This window comes from Olea europaea, chromosome 3 (genome assembly GCF_002742605.1).
Source record: "Olea europaea var. sylvestris chromosome 3, O_europaea_v1, whole genome shotgun sequence".
Taxonomy (NCBI): Eukaryota; Viridiplantae; Streptophyta; class Magnoliopsida; order Lamiales; family Oleaceae; genus Olea; species Olea europaea.
In genome coordinates this window covers 4,155,137-4,174,785 of record NC_036239.1, presented here as the reverse complement: position 1 = coordinate 4,174,785, position 19,649 = coordinate 4,155,137, and the positions used below count along the sequence as shown (strand labels likewise).

Here is a 19,649-nt window from a genome sequence, read left to right as displayed (position 1 = left end):
TTACAGCTCATGATGATGGCGGGGTTTGAACTTCAGGTGCACCGCAAGTGGCTTCAGGTTCAAGGTCCGTTACAGTGGACTCCGCTGAACTTGCTAGAATTATTCAAGGGTATAGCGGCAGGTATGCAACAAAATACTTGTGCAGCAATAGGGTTTACGCCTAATACGCCATTCACTCCGAAAGTTCTCTCGCACCCTCTCCCCGATAGGTTCAAGTATCCTCAGATAAAAGATTACGATGGGACAACCGACCCCATTAATCATCTCAATGTGTACACGGATATCATGAACTTATAGGTTGCACCAGATGCAGTAATGTGCAAGGCATTCCCTCAGACCCTCACAAACGTAGCTAGAGATTGGTTTTCCACATTAGAACCGAACTCTATCATCTCCTTCTTAGATTTGGCTGATAAGTTCTTCGCTTTCTTTGCGAGCAGCAAGCAAATCAGAAAGACAGCCTCATCACTCACGCAGATGCGTCAAGGACCCAATGAGACACTAGGCAGTTCCATGGCCGGGTTCAATAAAGAAAGGCTTTAGATCCCCAATCTACATATCACCGCTGCAGTCTCAGCTTTGACATACGCCATTAAATGTAAAGCATTCAAGATGTCCTTCTCTAAGACCCCGCCAAAGTCAGTCACTGAGCTACTCACACAAGCTGAGAAGTACATCAATATGGAAGAAATAATGGCCCCAAAAAGAGAAATTTCCTCATCAGGAAGGTCGGATCAAAAAAGGCCGCATGAGTCCAATTTGAGACAAGATACACCTTGGGTCAAGCCAAGGCAGGACCTCTCCTCAACATCCTTTACCCGTTTCAACACCTCGAAGTCCAACATTCTGATGGAGATCAAGGATTTGAGGGAACTGAAGTGGCCTCCGAGATTGCGGTTTCCCCCGATACTTGTGATAAGAGTAAGTACTGTGATTTCCATCAAAATCATGGACATACAACGAAAGACTGTTTGGCTTTGAAGTAGGAGATTGAAGCTCTTATAAAAAGGGAATTTTTGGACTCTTACGTTAGCGATGACAAGCACCCAAGGAATAATCAGAACAGAGACAAGGGTCCAGAGGGTCGGGGAAACAAGCAAGCAACCAACTGCAGGTACTATCAATATCATTGTTGAAGGAACAGCTTGGGGGAAGATTCTAGTAGCGAGCGTAAACAATATGCCAAGCAGCCTCTAATCATCTCAAGGTCAGATCTTTATTGTACAGAGGACATCACTTTTGGAACAGAGGACTTGGAAGGCATAGCATTCCCTAATGATGATGCTCTGGTCATATCAGCCATCATCGTCAACTTTAAAGTCAAGAGAATCCTGGTAGACAACGAAAGTACAGCTAATGTACTATCTCATGAAGCCTTTGTTCAAATGGGGATCTCATCGGAGTAGCTCAAGCCTGTGAAAACACCTCTCCAAGGATTTGGAGGTGGAGTCATCACCCTGGAAGGTATCGTCGGGTTGCATTTAACATTGGGGATATAAGGTAAACAGGTGACGCAGATCACCATACTGGGACGACCATTGCTCAACAGAAGTCGAGCTATTGTCTCAACTTGTCACTTGGCAATGAAATTTCCTAGAAGTAGTGGAGTCGGGGTAGTTTGAGGTAGCCAAACAGTGGCATGATAGTGCTATGTGACTAGTGTTCAAAGAATCAAGAGTGATGTCATGCAAGTTACGGAGGTCGAGCTCGAGCACAAGAATCATGACACATTGTCTCCAGTGGAAGGATTGGAAGAGGTCGAGCTCGAGCCTGGCAGGAAAATGACGGTTGGACAGGATTTGAATACAGCAGTCATGGCTGAGCTGCTGAATTGTCTCTCCCGTAACAGTGATGTATTCGCTTGGAATGTTGAGGACATGCCTGGAATTGACCCAGAGGTTATGATGCACAGACTCAATTTAAGCCTAGAGGCAAGACTTGTGAAGCAAAGGAAAATGCAATTTGAACCCAAAAGACGAGAGGTCATAAAGAAAGAGATTGCCAAACTTGTTAACACACAGTTCATTCGGGAGGTACAATATCCCGATTGGCTTGCTAATGTAGTTCCGGTCAAGAAAGCTTACGGGAAATGGCGAGTCTGCATCGACTTCACGGATCTAAATAAAGCATGTCCCAAAGACAGTTATCCTCTACCTCAAATTGACAACCTTGTGGACAGCACGTCAGGTCATATGCTGTACAACTTCTTGGATGCTTTTTTGGGGTATCACCAAATACTTATGGCGGAAGAAGATCAAGAGAAGACCTCATTCATGGTAGACTCAGCCATCTATTATTACAGGGTCATGCCCTTTGGACTCAAGAATGCTGGAGCAACGTATTAAAAGTTGGTAAACAAGATCTTCGCCGAATTAATTGGGAAAACGGTTCAAGCATACGTGGATGATATGGTGGTTAAAAGCAAACAGGTGAATAGTCATGTCTCTGATCTTGAGAAAGTGTTTGCCACGTTACGAAGATACAACATGAAGCTCAGCCTTGCGAAGTGTGTGTTTGGGGTGGCATCTGGAAAGTTCTTAGGTTTTATGATCAGGCATAGAGGAATAGAGGTGAACTCTAATAAAATCCAAGCTCTGATAAAAATGGAGGCCCCTAAATGCAAAAGGGACATTCAGAGGTTGACAGGTCGCATAGCAGCTCTAAACAAGTTTGTTTCTCGGTCAGTGGACAAGTGTTTCCCCTTCTTCAAACTACTTAGGAGAAATAGAAGCTTTGACTGGAATGAGAAATGCAACTTAGCTTTTCGGGAGCTCAAACAGACACTAGCAACACCTCCAGTCCTTACCAAACCCGAACCCGATGACACGTTGCTATTATACTCGGTCGTTTCCTAGAATACAGTAAGTGGAGTCTTGGTAAAGGAGAAGGAAAGAGTTCAGGAGCCTGTTTGTTATGTGAGTAAAGTACTCCTTGATGCAGAAACACAATACACACTTGCAGAACAGCTGGCCCTTGCTTTGGTAATAGCTGCCAGGAAGTTGAGGCCATACTTTCAATCATATCCAATTGTGGTACTCACCAACCAACCTCTTAGACACATACTCCAGAAGTCGGACATCTCAGGAAGACTGTTGAGATAGACAATTGAACTTGGCAAATTTGACATAGAGTTCAAGCCGCGACTCGCAATCAAAGCTCAAGCTTTGGCTGACTTTATAGCAGAACTCACTCCGAAGAACCCGGCAACACAGGATAACGACCTGAGCATGACCTTTAAAAGATGGGAGATCTTTGTAGATGGAGCATCCAATAGCTTGAGCTCGGGGGCCGGCGTCATCATCACCAGCCCAGACAAGGCTACAGAAATACAATGTGTGCTCAGATTTGAATTTGACGCCACCAACAATGAAGCAGAGTATGAAGCCATTATCATAGCCTTGGAACTTGCAAAAAGTCTCGAGTTGGAGCATGTCAAAGTTTTTAGTCACTCATAGCTAGTAGTCGGGCAAATCGAGGGATATTTCGAAGGAAAATACAAGAAGATGAGCTTATACTGTCTGAAAGTGCATGACCTTCAAAGGCAATTCGTAAGTTGTGAAATCCTGAAGGTAGCTAGGGCTGATAACGTCAAAGCTGATGCATCATCCAGACTCGTCTTTATGGGTATGGACGGACTCGATAGAATCTTGCACGTCAAGATAGTCGTAGAACCCAGCATAGCTCAAAAGCCAAGTGTCATGGACATCGACCGTGAGTCATCCTGGGTGGATCCAATAGCTGATTACATAAGTAATGGCAACCTACCTGCAGACCCTCAACTTGCTAGAAGCGTTCAGTATAGACCTGCTAGATATTGCCTAATTGAAGGAGTCCTGTTCCGCAGAAGTTTTACACTCCCTTATTTAAGATGTCTCAAACTGTCCGAGTCTCTGCAAGCCTTAACTGAAGTTCATGAAGACATTTGCAAAAATCACCAAGGAGCCCGAGCTCTTGCCTATAAGTTAATAAGGTATGGGTACTACTGGCCAAGTTTGAAGAAAGATGCTGCAGATTATGTTCGAAAATACGACAAGTGCCAAAAGTTTGGCAACATCATACATGCTCCTGCAGAGGAGCTAACTTCTATTCATTACTTAGCTCCTTTCGAAAAATGGGGAGTCGACATTCTTGGGCCGTTCTCCTTGGCCCAAGGACAAATAAAGTTTGTAACTGTGGCAGTAGAGCATTTCACAAAGTAGGTAGAGGCTGAACAACTAGCAACAATTTCTAAGCCGAAGCTCAGATCATTCATATGGAAGTCTGTCATATGTAGGTTTGGAATACCGAAAGTCCTCATCACAGACAATGGAAGGCAATTTGACAATCCACAGTTTAAAAACTTCTATGCCCACCATGGGATTGATCATCATTTGACCTCGGTATCACATCTACAAAGTAATGGGCTTGCCGAAGTAACTAATCAGATCGTACTGCAGGACCTTCGAACAAGAATAGGGGATGCCAGAGGTGACTGGCCTGATGTACTGCCTTCTATACTGTAGGCATATAGGACTTCGCACAAGACAGCAACTGGTGAGATTTCTTTCATGCTTGCCTTTGGACTTGAGGCTACCATCCCGATCGAGGTCAGCCTCCCCACAATAAGGAAGCTCGAGATGAATAGGGAGAGACAAACTACTGAGCACCTTGACTTGATTGAAGAGGTAAGAGAGCAAGCCTCACTTAGAGCTGCAAGTTATCAGAACAGAATGGTGAAATACTTTAACAATAAGGTCCATATGAGAAGGTTCAGAGCTAACGATCTTGTCCTTAAAAAAGCAGAAGCTGCCGGACACCAACCAGAAAAGCTCGGACCAACATGAGAAGGACCCTTCGAGGTCATAAGAAAACTAAAAGGTGGAGCTTATAACCTCAGAGACATATCGACGAAGCCGCTCCTGAGGCCATGGAACGTCGATAGTCTAAAAATTTATTACAAGTAACTAGCTATAGCTATAATTTTTCCCTTTTTAAGGCTTGCATGCCTACTTTATGTTTGTTTAATTTCATTTTTACTTTTTGGGCTCTAATGCCCTGACAGCTCATGCTTGAATAAGCTCGGGTATTAATGCCCTTGAGCCCTTTTAATGATACAGGGAATTTTCTTTACGATATTGCTTCCCTATTAGCCAAATTAGCGTAAGGCCATGCTCCGTACATGCAGCTAATACCTTAACCAAATTAGCATAAGGCCGTGCTCCACTCATGCAGCTAATACCTTTACAAAATTAGCGTAAGACCATACTCCGCGCATACAGCTAATACCTTTACAAAATTAACATAAGGCCGTGCTCCGCGCATGCAACTAATACCTTTACAAAATTATCATAAGATCGTGCTACGCGCATGCAGCTAATACCTTAACTAAATTAGCGTAAGGCCGTGCTCCACGCATGTAGCTAGCACTCGACCAATAGAACCAAACACATGACCTCAAATGACAACAGGTCAAGCATGAAGGGCCCCGACCTCTTCGATCCCAAAATGTCCCCCAACAATGAATTTTGAGATCAAGATCGGGGCATGAAATAACTGTACCAAACACATGACCTCAAATGGCAACAGGTCGAGCATGATAGGCCCCGACCTCATCGATCCCAAAATGTCCTCCCAACAAATAATTTTGAGATCGAGATCAAGGCATAAAATAACTGTACCTCATGTAACCATGCCCGACCTTATCCACAAAGGAATGAAGATATAGCGACCCATTGGGTCCCCCTCGATATAGTAAATTGAAAAATCAATACCCAACACTAGTACTCGAACTCGTTAACCCCTAACATAACAATACATCTCCAAACTTTGAAATTGAAGCCCAATTTTTAAAGTAAAAGGATCGATCTGTCCATAGCTTCAATGATCAGTATTGTCTAAACATACTCTCGAACTCTTAACACACACTCAGGCTATGGACGTCAATATTCGAGCTAATTGGTTGCGACATGCGATCGAACTTTTAACAATTATAACAGCTCGAATTCAAAAATACAACATCCACACACGAACATAGAAAACGTGCACGATCTCGAGACAAAAGCAAGTTGCATGAACTGATAACACAAAAAAAAAACCTTTCAAAGATTGAAGCCCAGTTCGAGCAATATACATTAGCAAAAAATCAAATTCATAAGCCCGGGTCGAGAAAAGTACATCAGCAAAAAGAAAAGTTACAAAAATGTCTATCTCGGGGTTGGGGGAGGGCCTAATCTAGATCGACGGGGTCACTCCCGCCTCCATGGTCAGGGGTCCCAGCATCGTCGTCGTCATCATCTCCATTGGCCTCTGAGGAAGAAAGCTCGAGGTCCTTGGCTAGCTCATTCACAGTCTTTAGCTCCTCGACCACGGGCTTCAAGTCTTCAGGGAGTTTGGTCCGGAGGAATGAACGAGCTAGTCGAAGCTGGTAGTAATACGAGCCAATCCCGTACTAGCCTAGAAGAGTACTAAACTCATCAAACTGCTTGAACTCCTCGATGGCTTGAGTTCTAGCCTCTACCCGAGCTTTCACCAGCTCCTCCTCAAAAGCACTCTGGGATTGAAGGAGCTCGATCTTCGCCTCCTCAACCTTTTCCCTTGCCACCCTGACCTCGTCCTTAGCCTTCTTCAGGTCCGTGTTGCCCATATCCAAGGCCCTTTTGAGCTCGTGGGCCCTCTTGCAAGCATCTCGCTTTTGGCCTCGAGCTCGGCTATCTGAGTCGAGGAATTCAAGCCCCTGAGCCCCAAACCTCGAGCTACACTTAGTGTCTATAAAAACAAGTGTTATACCTGAAGTCAGGTTGAGGACAAAAACTTATCAACGATAGTAGAAGCAACCATATTAAAAGCAAACCTTCAGGGTAAGGAGCTCGAGGGTCCGAACTCCCTCATTTAAGTCGACCTCCTTCTCATACTTGTCGACATTGCCCTGGATAAGAGCACACTTAGCATACTCCTCGAGTGACTTAGTAGGCATCTGGTCGTCGTCATCAGCAAGGAGGTCCGACCCATAACAGGGAGTACGAGCCCAAGCTGGCTGCTGAGACGCGGGCTTACTTGGAGGGGTTAGGCTTTTTGAGCTCTGCCCCATGCTAGTTGGGGTTGGTCAGGCAGTCTCCCCTGCCCCTTTTTTCCCTTTGGATAGGGTATTTGTTGGGGTTTTGTACTTCGGGCCCCTTGCCCTCTGCTGTGCGTTATCTAAGAGTGCGGATGGATTGAAAGACATTTCAAGTTCTGCAAATAGCAATAACAAAGGCATTAGCTCAAACTATAGATCGATGTTTAGGCATGAAATCGCAACATTACACAAAAAAGAAAAAGAAAAAAGAAGAGAAAAATCATACCCTCGAGGCCTTTCACGTTGGCAAGGTCGAGGGTGTCATCCTCGAGTAGATAGTTGATCTTCTCTACCAAAGGATCGTGATTCACAAACCGCAGCCTATCTCTCTCTAAAACCTCAAAATAGGCCTGACCTTCGTTGAATCTATCCTTATCAAGAACTTCCCACTTCAGGCTAAAAGGATGGTCATGGTCTTGAGGCCTCACAAAAAAGAATCTTTCCTTCCAACCCCGAAGAGAGCTCGGTGTTTCAGGTGTTCTAAACCCCCCATTTGTGGATAAGTAAACGAAACAGTTATACCCCGGGGAGAATTTCATATCATAGACCATTCGTAAGAGATCGAGTCTAGGCTCGATCTCGAGACATCTACATAATATAAAGAAGTATACCAGCAACCTCCAACCGTTCGGGGCTAGTTGGCCAGGGTATAAATAGTACGAGGTCAGGAAATGGATGAAGAATGGGTGAAGGGGCCACCTAAGCCCGACCTTAAGAGCGACTATAAAAAAGGTCATCTCTCCTTCTCGAGCTCCTAACACGGTCTCAGTAGGCCCTGGGGCTCTCACATCACAAATGGGCATAACCCTGAACTCTCTCGCTATCTTAATGATCACATGTTCCTTATACCTAGTCGGTTCTTTATGGTAGACCAATTCGTTAGTATGAGAACTAACAGGAATGGCCATGGGGATCAGGGATGTACCTACGTCCTCGGTTTATCACTATGGTTCGAGGCTCTAGATGGACAGCTACTATCACTCTTACTCGACCCCGTACTACTACTACTACTCGACATAATACTAAAACAAATAATTAAAACTTAAAGGCCCGAACTCTTACCTTTTTTGGATGATCGCTCACCAACCCACTATCCCCGAGCTCAAGCTTTCTTTTAATGAAGAGTGAAAAGTGAAAGTGAAATGTGGGGACTATTTATAGGGGTCTTTGGAATGTCAACGGTCTATTCATCCTGGCCTTTGAACGAAGACACGTGGCGGTCATCCAAGATCGTGACCTGACACTGCACGTGGCAGTCATCTAAGGTCGTTCTCTGACATCTCGTTGAACGCCTGACACGTAGAAAGACGCCTGGACATCTATGCCTTTACATCTTTACTCGTAGATCATGCTTGGACGAAAATCTACTAACTCGATGCACGAGGGCTGTGATGACCCCAGATCTTGTAATCCCGAACTCGATCCCTTAACCCCGACCTTGACATCACCCCAAACTATGAAATCAAGGTCGAGCCTCTGAAGTCGAGGTTTGTTTGTCAACTCGCCACGCACTACTTAATGACCTATGAGTGCACTAATTCTACTTAAGCTACAATCCTTACCATGTTTGACTCCTTCTTCGATTCAAACAATGTTTGAACACTTGGAATGAAATACTAACTCCTTATCCTACGAGGATAAAGACCACAGAAGGATAAGTCCTTCTACGACTCTATCCTTAACACCTATAAATACACAACATAGGCTCATTCTTGAGGTACGTTTTTCATTATTTTCAATTTATAGCCTCACGTGCTAAATTTTCTATCTAACTTAAGTATCGGAGGGGCGACGAACACACATCTCGTTACTTTTGTTGCAAGTATTCGAAGGCCGTTCGTGTTCATCAAAGTTCGGAGTTCAATCATCAAGTTAAAGATTTTTCAGATACTATTTTTTGGTAGCATCACCTCCTTTATTATTTTTGTTAATCTCTAATAAAATTTAATTACAAATTGATAATTTTCATAAAAAATTGGATGAAAGAATAGAAAAAAAAATGTTAAAGAATTTTTTTAATTAAAATTTAATGATTTTTATGACAAAGAGTGTCCAGCTCGATCCATGACTCAATTCAAAATAAGCTCCTACCGAATCAAGACAAGTCCAAGATGTAAAGCGATTTGATCCTTTCGCCACCCTAACCTAAGACGGGCCAGCTTACTGCCCATATGTATTTGGATCACGTAAAAAACGGGACCCCAATTCCGGATCCGGATTGTACCTCCTGCGATTTCTATTTCTCCCCCAAAATGTAAAGCGCGCGAATGGTAAGTCATAGGTTCTTTTCAACTCTCTGTCACGCAAACGCGCGCGTACACACACGCTGAGGAATCGGCCATGGAAGTGTCGAGCCTACCAATTTCAGCTTCGCAAAGAGGAAAGCTGATATCATCAGGCTATACTTCTCTCTCTTCACTCTCCTCCGTCTCTCCTTCTCGCCTCGCTCAAGGTATAAATACTTGTTTCTGGGTGTTTATATCAAATTGGATTATGACAATGGCTTTAGTGGTGGTAACTTGCTTTATTGTTGCCCATTTTATTGTGTAATTAACTCTGTTAATGTTTTCTTGACTAGATTTGAAAATTTCGGAAAATGAGGCCCTTGAAATACTGAAAGTAGCGTCGCGGAGGAGTGGGTTAGACATAACTGATATTGGAGCTTGTGCTATTGTTAATGGTACATATACATTCCCTCTTCTTCTGCTATGGTTTATTATTTAAGCAATGTTGATTCATAACTCGGATGACTGTAAGTTGAAACCCGAAAATTGAGATTTTTGTAGTATAAGCCATAAGGTGAACATTTGAAAATTTAGGAGTATACTTGTCATAATTGTCAAAACATCTAGTACAGAATAGTGCCATAGCCTCATTTATTGTGTATCAGAGCGCTGGAAAAGCGAATAAAGTACTACTTAGAAGTTTATTTTTTAGCTATTGGATTTTCTGTCTACATTCAACTCTGTATTTCTCCCTTTTTATGCCCCTTCATTTATGTAGTACAATTTTTTGGCATTGTTTGTGTGATACATACGAGACTAATAAGTCTTACAAATGAATAATAGTTCTCAGAAAAGAAATCAAGTTCTTAATGGTGATGCATAAGGAATATGTAGCCAATCAATAAAATTTGGCCCAAGGGATGGTTGTCTAGGTCATTGATTCAAGCTGGAGCGCCTGTAACAATTATTACTTTGTTATATTAGTTGTGACTGTCTTTGTATGCTCTAATTTTTTTAATAATGGTAGATAGTTCTGTTATTGATGAATTCTTAGCTTTTTCCGTTCTAACTGCAATTTGTTTTTGAGCTCTAAGTTATCATTTTTGTTTTGTTAATGATTATTTTTTGCTTACATTTCAGTTGTTATTATCTTTGTGAGAAATAGTATATCACGAATTTCTCTCTCTCTCTCTCTCTCTCTCTCTCTCTCTCTCTCTCTCTCTCTCTCTCTATCTATCTATCTATCTATCTATCTATCTATCTACCTACCTACCTATCTACCTATGTACATGCATGCATACTGCGTATCCAAAAGTGAAATGTTATGCAAACCAGGGAAATAGGGAAGACAATTTGTGGATCATGGTTATTAGTAACAAATTTTACCATACAAACAAACAAGATGATACAAATTGCAATATATTTTTCCCCTTATCCTCTTTGACAGAGCTACATCTTTCAAAGGTTCCAACTTCAAGTTCACAATTAGATAAACTATTTGGTCGAATGTCATGAACTTAAAAAATTATTGCCCTTTTTACTCCTGTAAAGTTTTGCACTTTCTATTACATCAAAATGGGCTACTATGACCATTTTTTGTTAGTGAAGCAAACTCCTGATATCAGCATAATTCAATCATTAGAATTTTTATTGGATCCAATACAGTGCTTGACATGATAAACATGGAAAGTTTTCTTTCTCAGCCTCATTTAACCGCTACTCCTCTATAAGAGCCTTAAAACTTTTCAGGAACTTGAAGCGTCCAAATTCTACCTCTTCTGGATAATGTGGCATTAACGTGCAGCTTCATTACTATTACACCTGAGTTTTCCTATTTTTAAAAAGGTTAACTATGACCTTGTAGAATGCACTTTATCTTACTCTAGGCCCCTACTATGTGTGTGCAACTTAATGAGAACGTTAAGATGCAATGAAACAAAGAGTGAAAGAAAACAAAGTGAGGATGCGGCAGCAACGAAAATTAGTTTAAGGCAAGTTATGACTATGAGTGAATTGGTAGGGAAAGCCGAAAAAAGTCTGAACAAAGCAGGAAAATGAAGGAAAAAGTTGGGATTACTCACCGAATTTGGTGGTTCATTCCTTAATATTTTTCATATGCATAGAGTATTCTCAAGTTAGTCTAGGAGTAAGTAAAGATGTGATAATATGTCTTTAGTTTCTTGGAGATTTTCTAGTTTTTATATTTACATCTAATTTTTTGGATTTGGAAACTTGTTATAATTTATGATTTATATAAATTTATGTTTGAAAAGTTTTTCATACTTTGAAGTTTTGGCACTGTTTATCATTAATTCTGGTATTTCAGATGCTCCACACCTTTTTATGTCTATGGAAATTATTTTATGGATGTTTTGATTGACATAATTGTCGACCATAAGATGGGCAGAATTTAGTCCTTGTTTGAGCTCCATTCTCTAAAAACTCATTTTAACCCCACATTCTCTTAGTAAAATAATTTTACTCTTAAACCCAAATTTTTTTTCTACTTTTTAACCATCATTTTCCAAAAGAATCAATATTACAAAATCTATTTCCCAAAAAATGGGGCTTAAACAGAGCCTTATTTTTTTTTTCTTCTTACACATCTGATATCAGTCGACACGATCACTTCATGTAGTTCAGAAGGTTAGGTTTCAAATAATTAACTTTCTCAAAATTCATTTGTTTAGGAGCACAGACAGCCTGGGATATACTACATGAGGAGGAATCTTCTGTGCGTATTACAACATCCTGCTCAGATCTGGATGACATCCTAGGTGGAGGAATTAATTGTAAAGAAGTTACTGAAGTTGGTTAGTCACTCAACATTTTTTTGTACCAGTAAATATTATATCACCGATTTTTCCATGTGATTGTCTCATCAATTATTATTATTTTTTTTTGTCTATTCTTATCTTATGTCAATTTCTGATTTTATCAGGTGGAGTGCCAGGCATTGGTAAAACACAACTGGGGTAGGTGTTGTTCCATATTTAAGCCGAGTTTTTTACTTATTTATGTTTTGCATCTAAGATATAATGGAATATATAGGATTCAACTGGCAATAAATGTTCAAATTCCAGCTGATTATGGTGGCCTTGAAGGAAAGGCAGTTTATATAGGTATATTTTATGCCTGGCATATATGTTTGCTGGCATCTATGTTTACCATTTTTTTCTTAATGTTCAGCTTACAGCACTACATTTTGTGATGCTTAGATACAGAAGGCAGTTTTATGGTCGAACGTGCTTTTCAAATTGCTGAGGCATGCATAGAGGACATGCAAGAATATAACAGCTTCCTACGGAAGGACTTTCAAGCCTGTCAAAATAGGAAGGACCCTAAGGATTTTCTCGACAATATATTCTATTTTCGTATTTGCAGTTACACAGAGCAAATTGCTGTTATAAATTATTTGGAGAAATTCGTCTCAGAGCATAAAGATGTAGGTATAGTAATTTTTTGGGGGTTTAAAATTGTGGCTTTCGACAACAATTGAACAAAAATATTTGCTTCGTGGTTAAAATATCTCTGAACGTATTAACATCTAACTACTGTCACAGGTTAAGGCCGTTGTTATCGATAGTATTACTTTCCACTTCCGTCAAGATTTTGAGGACATGGCTCTTAGAACTAGACTACTTGGTGGAATGGCCTTAAAACTAATGAAACTTGCAAAGACGTTTAATTTGGCAGTGAGCAACTTCTTCTTTGTTATGATTGAATGAAAGATAGTTACCTATCACGCCTATTGAATTTGATGTCACAACTGATTTTTTTAGCTTATTAATGAACAACTATCCTAGCTTTAATCTCCTCCATCCAACTTTTACTGATTAAAATTTTTTGAAATCTATTCTGCAGGTAATTCTATTGAATCAAGTAACCACCAAGTATTCAGAAGGTTCATTTCAGTTAACTCTGGCTCTAGGTATATTGCTCCACCTTCGTTTGGGAATGATGTCCTTTAATTGTCTCTGTTTATTGTGGTTGTTTCTGAATTAGGTTTTCAGTTTTCTTGGGCTTAAACATTTTGGATAAGTTGGTTAGTGCATTACATTTGGAGGTTCAAGATGTTCTGGTTCCTTTAATTTGACTATAGTGGGCTACCAATTGCATGTCATCTAGATTGGGTTAATGCTGTCACGTATTTGAGGGGGATTGTATGTCCCGTCTCATGACACATCAGTTGAGGGAGGATAGCATCATTGGTCTGTAAGGATTTGGGTAACTACATGTTTATAACCGAGTTTAAGGATTGTGGGCAAGTTAGTGCTCAACTATGTAAGTCTTGACTGGCGCGGTAGTTGGATTTCATACTGGGACCTTTTAAAATTTGTGCTGCAACTATGTTTTTGTGTATTTCTAAATGTTGGAAACTCATCCTGAACAGGCGATAGTTGGTCACATGCTTGTACTAATCGGGTCATATTGTACTGGAATGGCAATGAAAGATATGCACATATAGACAAATCACCCTCTATGAGAGCAGCATCAGCGCCATATGCCGTGACCGGAAGAGGGATCCGAAACTGTGCTTCAAACAGTAAACGAGTTAAAATGATGTAGGCTTTCATTTGGCAAGACGAGCAGCAGAATACTTTGGTTCTTTTCTTGGATAACGTGATTACTTATCTTAATTTATGTTTTACATATTACTCATCAATATGTGGAAATATAGAGAGACTGCAAGACAAAATGAAGGTTTAGAGCTTTTATACTGCAGCTTTCTTTTTTAATCCATCGTTTCAATTTTCATCGTTAGTGAATTTTATTGTCATTTTTATTGGGTTTATGAATTACTAAGTGTGCTTGCTTGTGTATGAATTGAAGGTATCGATGAAAACTTTAAATAGATAAATTAGTCTCGTCTCTAATAATTTCTTACCGGCGCCCCTTTATGAAATTTTGCATGATGCATTTGCTTAAGATCGTAGGTAAATTTAGAAACTTTGTCGAACTCATTTGTTGCACGTATAAAGACAAATATTGAGCCTGTATCCCTTGTTTTTTCAGCCACTTTTTCTCCAAAAACTGAAAATGACTGTTCAATTAGCTTTTTCATACCTACCCAAATTGTTTTCAGCTGTGCAACAATGATAGGGTTTCAATCCAGATTTTAAATCAAATAACACGTGTCATGCAGTAATTGGAGAGTTAGGGGGAAAAAAAAAAGTATGGATCCAAAGCCAGGTTTTTAACACTGTCAGAGTAGCTTTTTCCAATTGTTTTAACCATTCTTCATCCCAAAGGCTGAAATAGCCCTTTTGAAGTTTGGTCACGCCGGTCTCTGTTGAGAAAATTATATAAATGTATTACTGAATTTATGAATAAATAAGTTAAAGGAATGCACGCACTGTACCGTTGAAATTGGTTGGTGGCTGGCTGTGATTTTTGATTCAAAAACTCAAACCTACTCACCTACTTTCTCGGGTCCCATCTCTTTAACACATCAAATCTAATCACAAACCAAACCATGTGTTTTATTCTTAAATAACATTATTTTGTATAAACTAAAATAAATAGTTATATTTATATAACTAAGAAGATGGGTTCTATTCCGAATAGAATCTAAAGAGGTATACGGTTTTATTAAATCTAAATTAGGAGTATATGGTTAAAGGAATTGTATGGAGGTACCCAAATTTGAAAAGATAATAAATAATACTATCTGCTACAAAAAATGAGTCGACACAAATTCTAATCGAACATCTGCCTCACTTTAATCTCACTTTAGCAAATAAAAAAATTGACGTGAACTTGTGAAATTTATTGTTTGACTTATAGTAAAATGAAAATTGCTCATATTATTTAGTTGTGATCCTTGAATAATTTTCCTCGAAATGAAGGTTATTTCTATCTTTTAGCAAGTGCACAAAATGAAGTGATCTGAAAATTATACCAAATTAGTCAAACTTAAAAAACTCAAGAAGAATAAAAGAAAAGAAAAGAAAATTAGAATCGCAAGCCCCCATATATATTTACCAACTCTCCCTTCTTCACAGTTTGACGATCACAAGAAAAGAGCTATGGCATCTTCTTCTTCTCTCACTGTTTCCCCACCTACCCTCTCTGGCTCCTCTACACGCCGCCATGGATCGGCCCAAGAGCTTCACATGGCCCCCAACTCTCTTTCCCTTCCCAAGTTTACCGGCCTCAAATCCACCAACTCAACTGCCACCGCCGCCGTCTTCCGCTGCCGCACCCCCATCATCACCAGCCTCCCGGTTCGGGCCTCCGCCGTAGAGACAATCGAAAAAACAACAGACAGCACACTTCTCGATAAGTCCGTCAACACGATCAGGTTCTTGGCCATCGATGCTGTCGAGAAGGCCAATTCCGGACATCCGGGTTTACCCATGGGATGCGCTCCGATGGGCCACATATTGTATGATGAGGTCATGAGGTATAACCCCAAGAATCCCAAGTGGTTCAATCGCGATCGCTTTGTGCTCTCCGCCGGCCATGGATGCATGCTCCAGTATGCACTCCTCCACCTCGCCGGCTATGACTCCGTAAAGGTCAAATCTTTTACCACTTGTTACTTTTTTTCTTGCAGAATTTCCTTCATTTCTACTTTTGAAAAAAGCAACACATACATTTCTGGACATGTACATCTAATTTTTTTGTGGTGTATGTCATGAAGTAATATGATTTTATTGTTTTCATGGTTTACTTTGGAAATTATATTCTATGATCTGGGGTACCGGGTTTAGGTATGAAATGTTGACTGGGTTTGAGGGGAAAGGATGTAGAATGTAGACTTTTGAGCTAGTTATGGAGCTCCTTTATTGTTTTAGTTAACTTTTCGAGCATACTTGTGTACTCTTAATTTGGTTTATCCTTGTACTCTTAATTTGGTTTATCCTTTTTCTTTTATTTTTTGCTTGTTCTAGAATAGGGTTCTTTAGTAATCTTTCGTTAATTGCATTGATTGTTGTTTCGCCAATTGTGAAAGTCATCTAGTAATTCTTGTTTCACCAATGGTTAATGTATCTTTCATTTTCTGTTTTTAATTTCATGAATGGAGTGAAAACATTTTACTGAAAATAGTACCACAATTTGAGACTCACATACTTCGTAGCTTAATAGTTCACATAAAAATTTCACAGGAAGAAGATTTGAGGAGTTTCCGTCAATGGGGAAGCAAAACACCAGGTCATCCTGAGAATTTTGAGACTCCTGGTGTTGAAGTTACCACTGGTTAGGAAATAATTCTGAACCTTTTATTCATTTGCTTGCATAAGCTGTGTTTGAACTGATCGTAATGTCTTCATGTACTCTTGTATAGGCCCGCTTGGTCAAGGTGTTGCCAATGCAGTTGGCTTAGCGCTTGCAGAGAAGCACTTGGCTGCTCGTTACAACAAACCAGATTGTGAGGTTGTTGACCACTACACGTAAGACAACTTCTTGGCCCGTCATTTTTTTCTTCTTGTATCACGGGTTCAATTTACTATTTATTGTGATTTGGACTAACGGAATTGCTCCTCTGTAGATATGTCATCCTCGGAGATGGATGTCAAATGGAAGGTATTGCAAATGAAGCTTCTTCCCTTGCTGCGCACTGGGGACTTGGAAAGCTGATAGCCTTTTATGATGACAACCACATTTCCATTGATGGTAACACAGAAATTGCTTTCTCTGAGAGCGTTGACGCCCGTTTTGAAGGTCTTGGGTGGCATGTAATCTGGGTAAAGAACGGTAACACTGGTTATGAAGAAATTCGTGCAGCTATCGAGGAAGCAAAGGCGGTGAAAGACAAGCCAACTTTGATCAAGGTCAGACAACGTAGAATATATTTTGTGTGATTGGAAGAAGCATTGAGGACAATGATTTACTGTACAGTGTTCATATGTTCTGCATATTGTTACAATGCAGAACAAGTTGGATATTTTCTATAATGTATTATGTGGATATAGCTATTTTATTGGCCGCCTACCTTGAATAACTTTTTACAGTTATTTGAAGTTGTTTGCCTTTTTGTTCTTCTCAGGTGACTACGACCATTGGTTATGGATCCCCTAACAAGGCAAACTCATATAGTGTACATGGAAGTGCATTAGGTGCCAAGGAAGTTGAGGCCACCAGAAAGAGCCTTAGCTGGCCTCATGAGCCTTTCCATGTTCCTGAGGATGTGAAGAAGTGAGAATTATTTGATTTTACTTGTTGAATCTATGTCCACTTTTCCCTATTACATGAATGCCAACAGGTGGGCGCTGTTTTTGTAGGCACTGGAGCCGACATGTCCCTGATGGTGCTGCCCTTGAAGCCGAATGGAATGCCAAATTTGCTGAATACGAGAAGAAGTATCCAGAGAAAGCTGCAGAGTTGAAATCTATCATTACTGGTGAACTCCCTGCTGGTTGGGAGAAAGCTCTTCCTGTGAGTTGTTCTACCATTTTGGTTTCCAGTTGACTTCTCTTCAAGTGCTATAATAGTATCCTCATTTTATCTTTCCATTTTTTCAGTACTGATAAGCACCACTATTAGCTTGTAACTACTTGTCTCTGACATGTAATTTTTTCTTCAGACATACACTCCGGAGGCTCCAGCTGATGCCACAAGAAATCTCTCACAACAAAACCTCAATGCTCTTGCAAAGGTTCTACCTGGTTTGCTTGGTGGAAGTGCTGATCTTGCCTCCTCCAACATGACTCTTCTGAAAATGTTTGGCGACTTCCAAAAGAGCACACCAGAAGAGCGTAATGTAAGGTTCGGTGTTCGTGAACATGGCATGGGAGCCATCTGCAATGGAATTGCCTGCCACACCCCTGGTCTCATTCCCTATTGTGCAACTTTCTTTGTGTTCACGGACTACATGAGAGCAGCCATGAGGATCTCAGCTTTGTCTGAAGCCAGAGTTATCTATGTCATGACTCACGATTCAATTGGACTTGGAGAAGATGGACCAACTCATCAGCCCATTGAGCATTTGGCAAGTTTCCGAGCAATGCCCAACATATTGATGCTCCGCCCAGCTGATGGCAATGAGACAGCTGGTGCATACAAGGTGGCAGTTCTTAACAGGAAGAGACCGTCAGTCCTCGCCCTGTCTCGTCAAAAGCTGCCCCAGCTTGCTGGAACATCCATCGAAGGAGTAGAAAAGGGCGGCTACATCATATCAGATAATTCATCCAGTAACAAGCCCGATGTCATTTTGATTGGAACAGGTTCAGAGTTGGAAATTGCAGTTAAGGCTGCTGACGAACTCAGAAAAGAAGGCAAGGCAGTCAGAGTTGTCTCCTTTGTTTCTTGGGAGCTTTTTGATGAGCAATCGAATGATTACAAGGAAAGTGTCCTTCCATCTGCTGTAACAGCTAGGGTTAGCATTGAAGCTGGATCAACATTTGGATGGGAGAAGATTGTTGGAGTTAAAGGAAAGGCCATTGGAATTGATGGATTTGGAGCCAGTGCTCCTGCAGGAAAGATATACAAGGAATTTGGTATTACAATGGAAGCTGTTGTAGCAGCTGCCAAAGAAGTCTCTTAAGCCTTGGTTGCTGAACTTACTTGGTTGATTGTGGCCTTCAATAATTACTTGCATTTGAATTCGGGAATGGTAAATTTTAAAGTGGAAACCATGCAGGATTTACTTCATTCTGGTTCTCCACTTGGGTCTTGAGAGATCTCATAATAAAGAGAAAATTTTCTCTGTTTGCTGTTTTTCTTTCTTTCTTATTAATTTTTTTTTTTTTTTCCTTTTTCAATTAGGCTTCAGAACTTGCTACTTAAATCAGGGTCAAAGCGGAGATCACGCATAATATTGATCTTAAATTTGTACTCTTTTAACGCTGTATTGAACTTATAACTTACTGCATTTTTCTTGATTGCAAGTTCCAGTTTTTCAATGTTTGGAAGTTAGCAGGTAATAAAGTGGGTTGGAGTTTAGATGCTGAAAAAGGGTAGTGTTTTTTAGAGTTCTTTGACTGAAATAGACTGCATTATGCATTCAAGCTATACATTTGCATTCTTTTCAAGTAGTTCTGTCTGACCATCGATTCAATAGGTGATCAATGATTTCAATGTGGTTATTGAAGGGGTGTGCGTGTCTTAATTCTCAGCCCGGCTATCCATATCATCTCCCTCTAATCCGTTCTCCTGGAGCTATGGTCCCAAGTTGTCTTGCATTTTTTGGTATTTTTTTCGAACCCCTCTGTAGGGGTGTATTCATACCTTAAATCTTCAACGTACTTGGACTTTTGCACCTTTTTTATCCCAATCATGCTTGATGAACATCATTTGTCTACACTTTGCCACATAACATTATTCAATTGGACAATTTTATTTAAAAAAAAAAACAGTTTTTTTCAGCCAATTATTTGTTAACAACA

The 19,649-nt window shown here is 40.4% G+C and overlaps 3 protein-coding genes across 4 annotated transcripts; all 3 read left to right on the top strand.

Moving 5' to 3' along the window:
• The first annotated feature begins 3,503 nt into the window (after window positions 1-3,503).
• On the top strand, window positions 3,504-4,823 carry LOC111377210 (uncharacterized protein K02A2.6-like). The gene is made up of 3 exons (XM_023000274.1): window positions 3,504-4,195; window positions 4,274-4,412; window positions 4,503-4,823. The coding sequence occupies exons 1-3, from the start codon at window positions 3,504-3,506 to the stop codon at window positions 4,821-4,823; spliced, it is 1,152 nt and encodes a 383-aa protein (XP_022856042.1).
• A 4,428-nt stretch (window positions 4,824-9,251) lies between these two features.
• On the top strand, window positions 9,252-14,082 carry LOC111382898 (DNA repair protein RAD51 homolog 3). 2 transcript variants are annotated; one of them, XM_023006934.1, is made up of 9 exons: window positions 9,256-9,545; window positions 9,672-9,773; window positions 12,009-12,131; window positions 12,260-12,293; window positions 12,370-12,440; window positions 12,537-12,763; window positions 12,882-13,013; window positions 13,183-13,249; window positions 13,712-14,082. In XM_023006934.1, the coding sequence occupies exons 1-9, from the start codon at window positions 9,434-9,436 to the stop codon at window positions 13,885-13,887; spliced, it is 1,044 nt and encodes a 347-aa protein (XP_022862702.1). In that variant the 5' UTR covers window positions 9,256-9,433; the 3' UTR covers window positions 13,888-14,082. The 2 variants fall into 2 exon arrangements, with proteins under 2 accessions (XP_022862706.1, XP_022862702.1); XM_023006938.1 differs by lacking the exon at window positions 12,882-13,013 and having other exon boundaries at window positions 9,252-9,545.
• A 1,191-nt stretch (window positions 14,083-15,273) lies between these two features.
• LOC111382887 (transketolase, chloroplastic-like) lies at window positions 15,274-19,166 on the top strand. Its single transcript, XM_023006925.1, has 7 exons — window positions 15,274-15,839; window positions 16,431-16,521; window positions 16,610-16,715; window positions 16,814-17,096; window positions 17,312-17,460; window positions 17,547-17,700; window positions 17,849-19,166. Exons 1-7 carry the CDS (start codon window positions 15,348-15,350, stop codon window positions 18,806-18,808), a joined length of 2,235 nt encoding a protein of 744 aa, XP_022862693.1. The 5' UTR covers window positions 15,274-15,347; the 3' UTR covers window positions 18,809-19,166.
• Window positions 19,167-19,649: the final 483 nt, after the last annotated feature.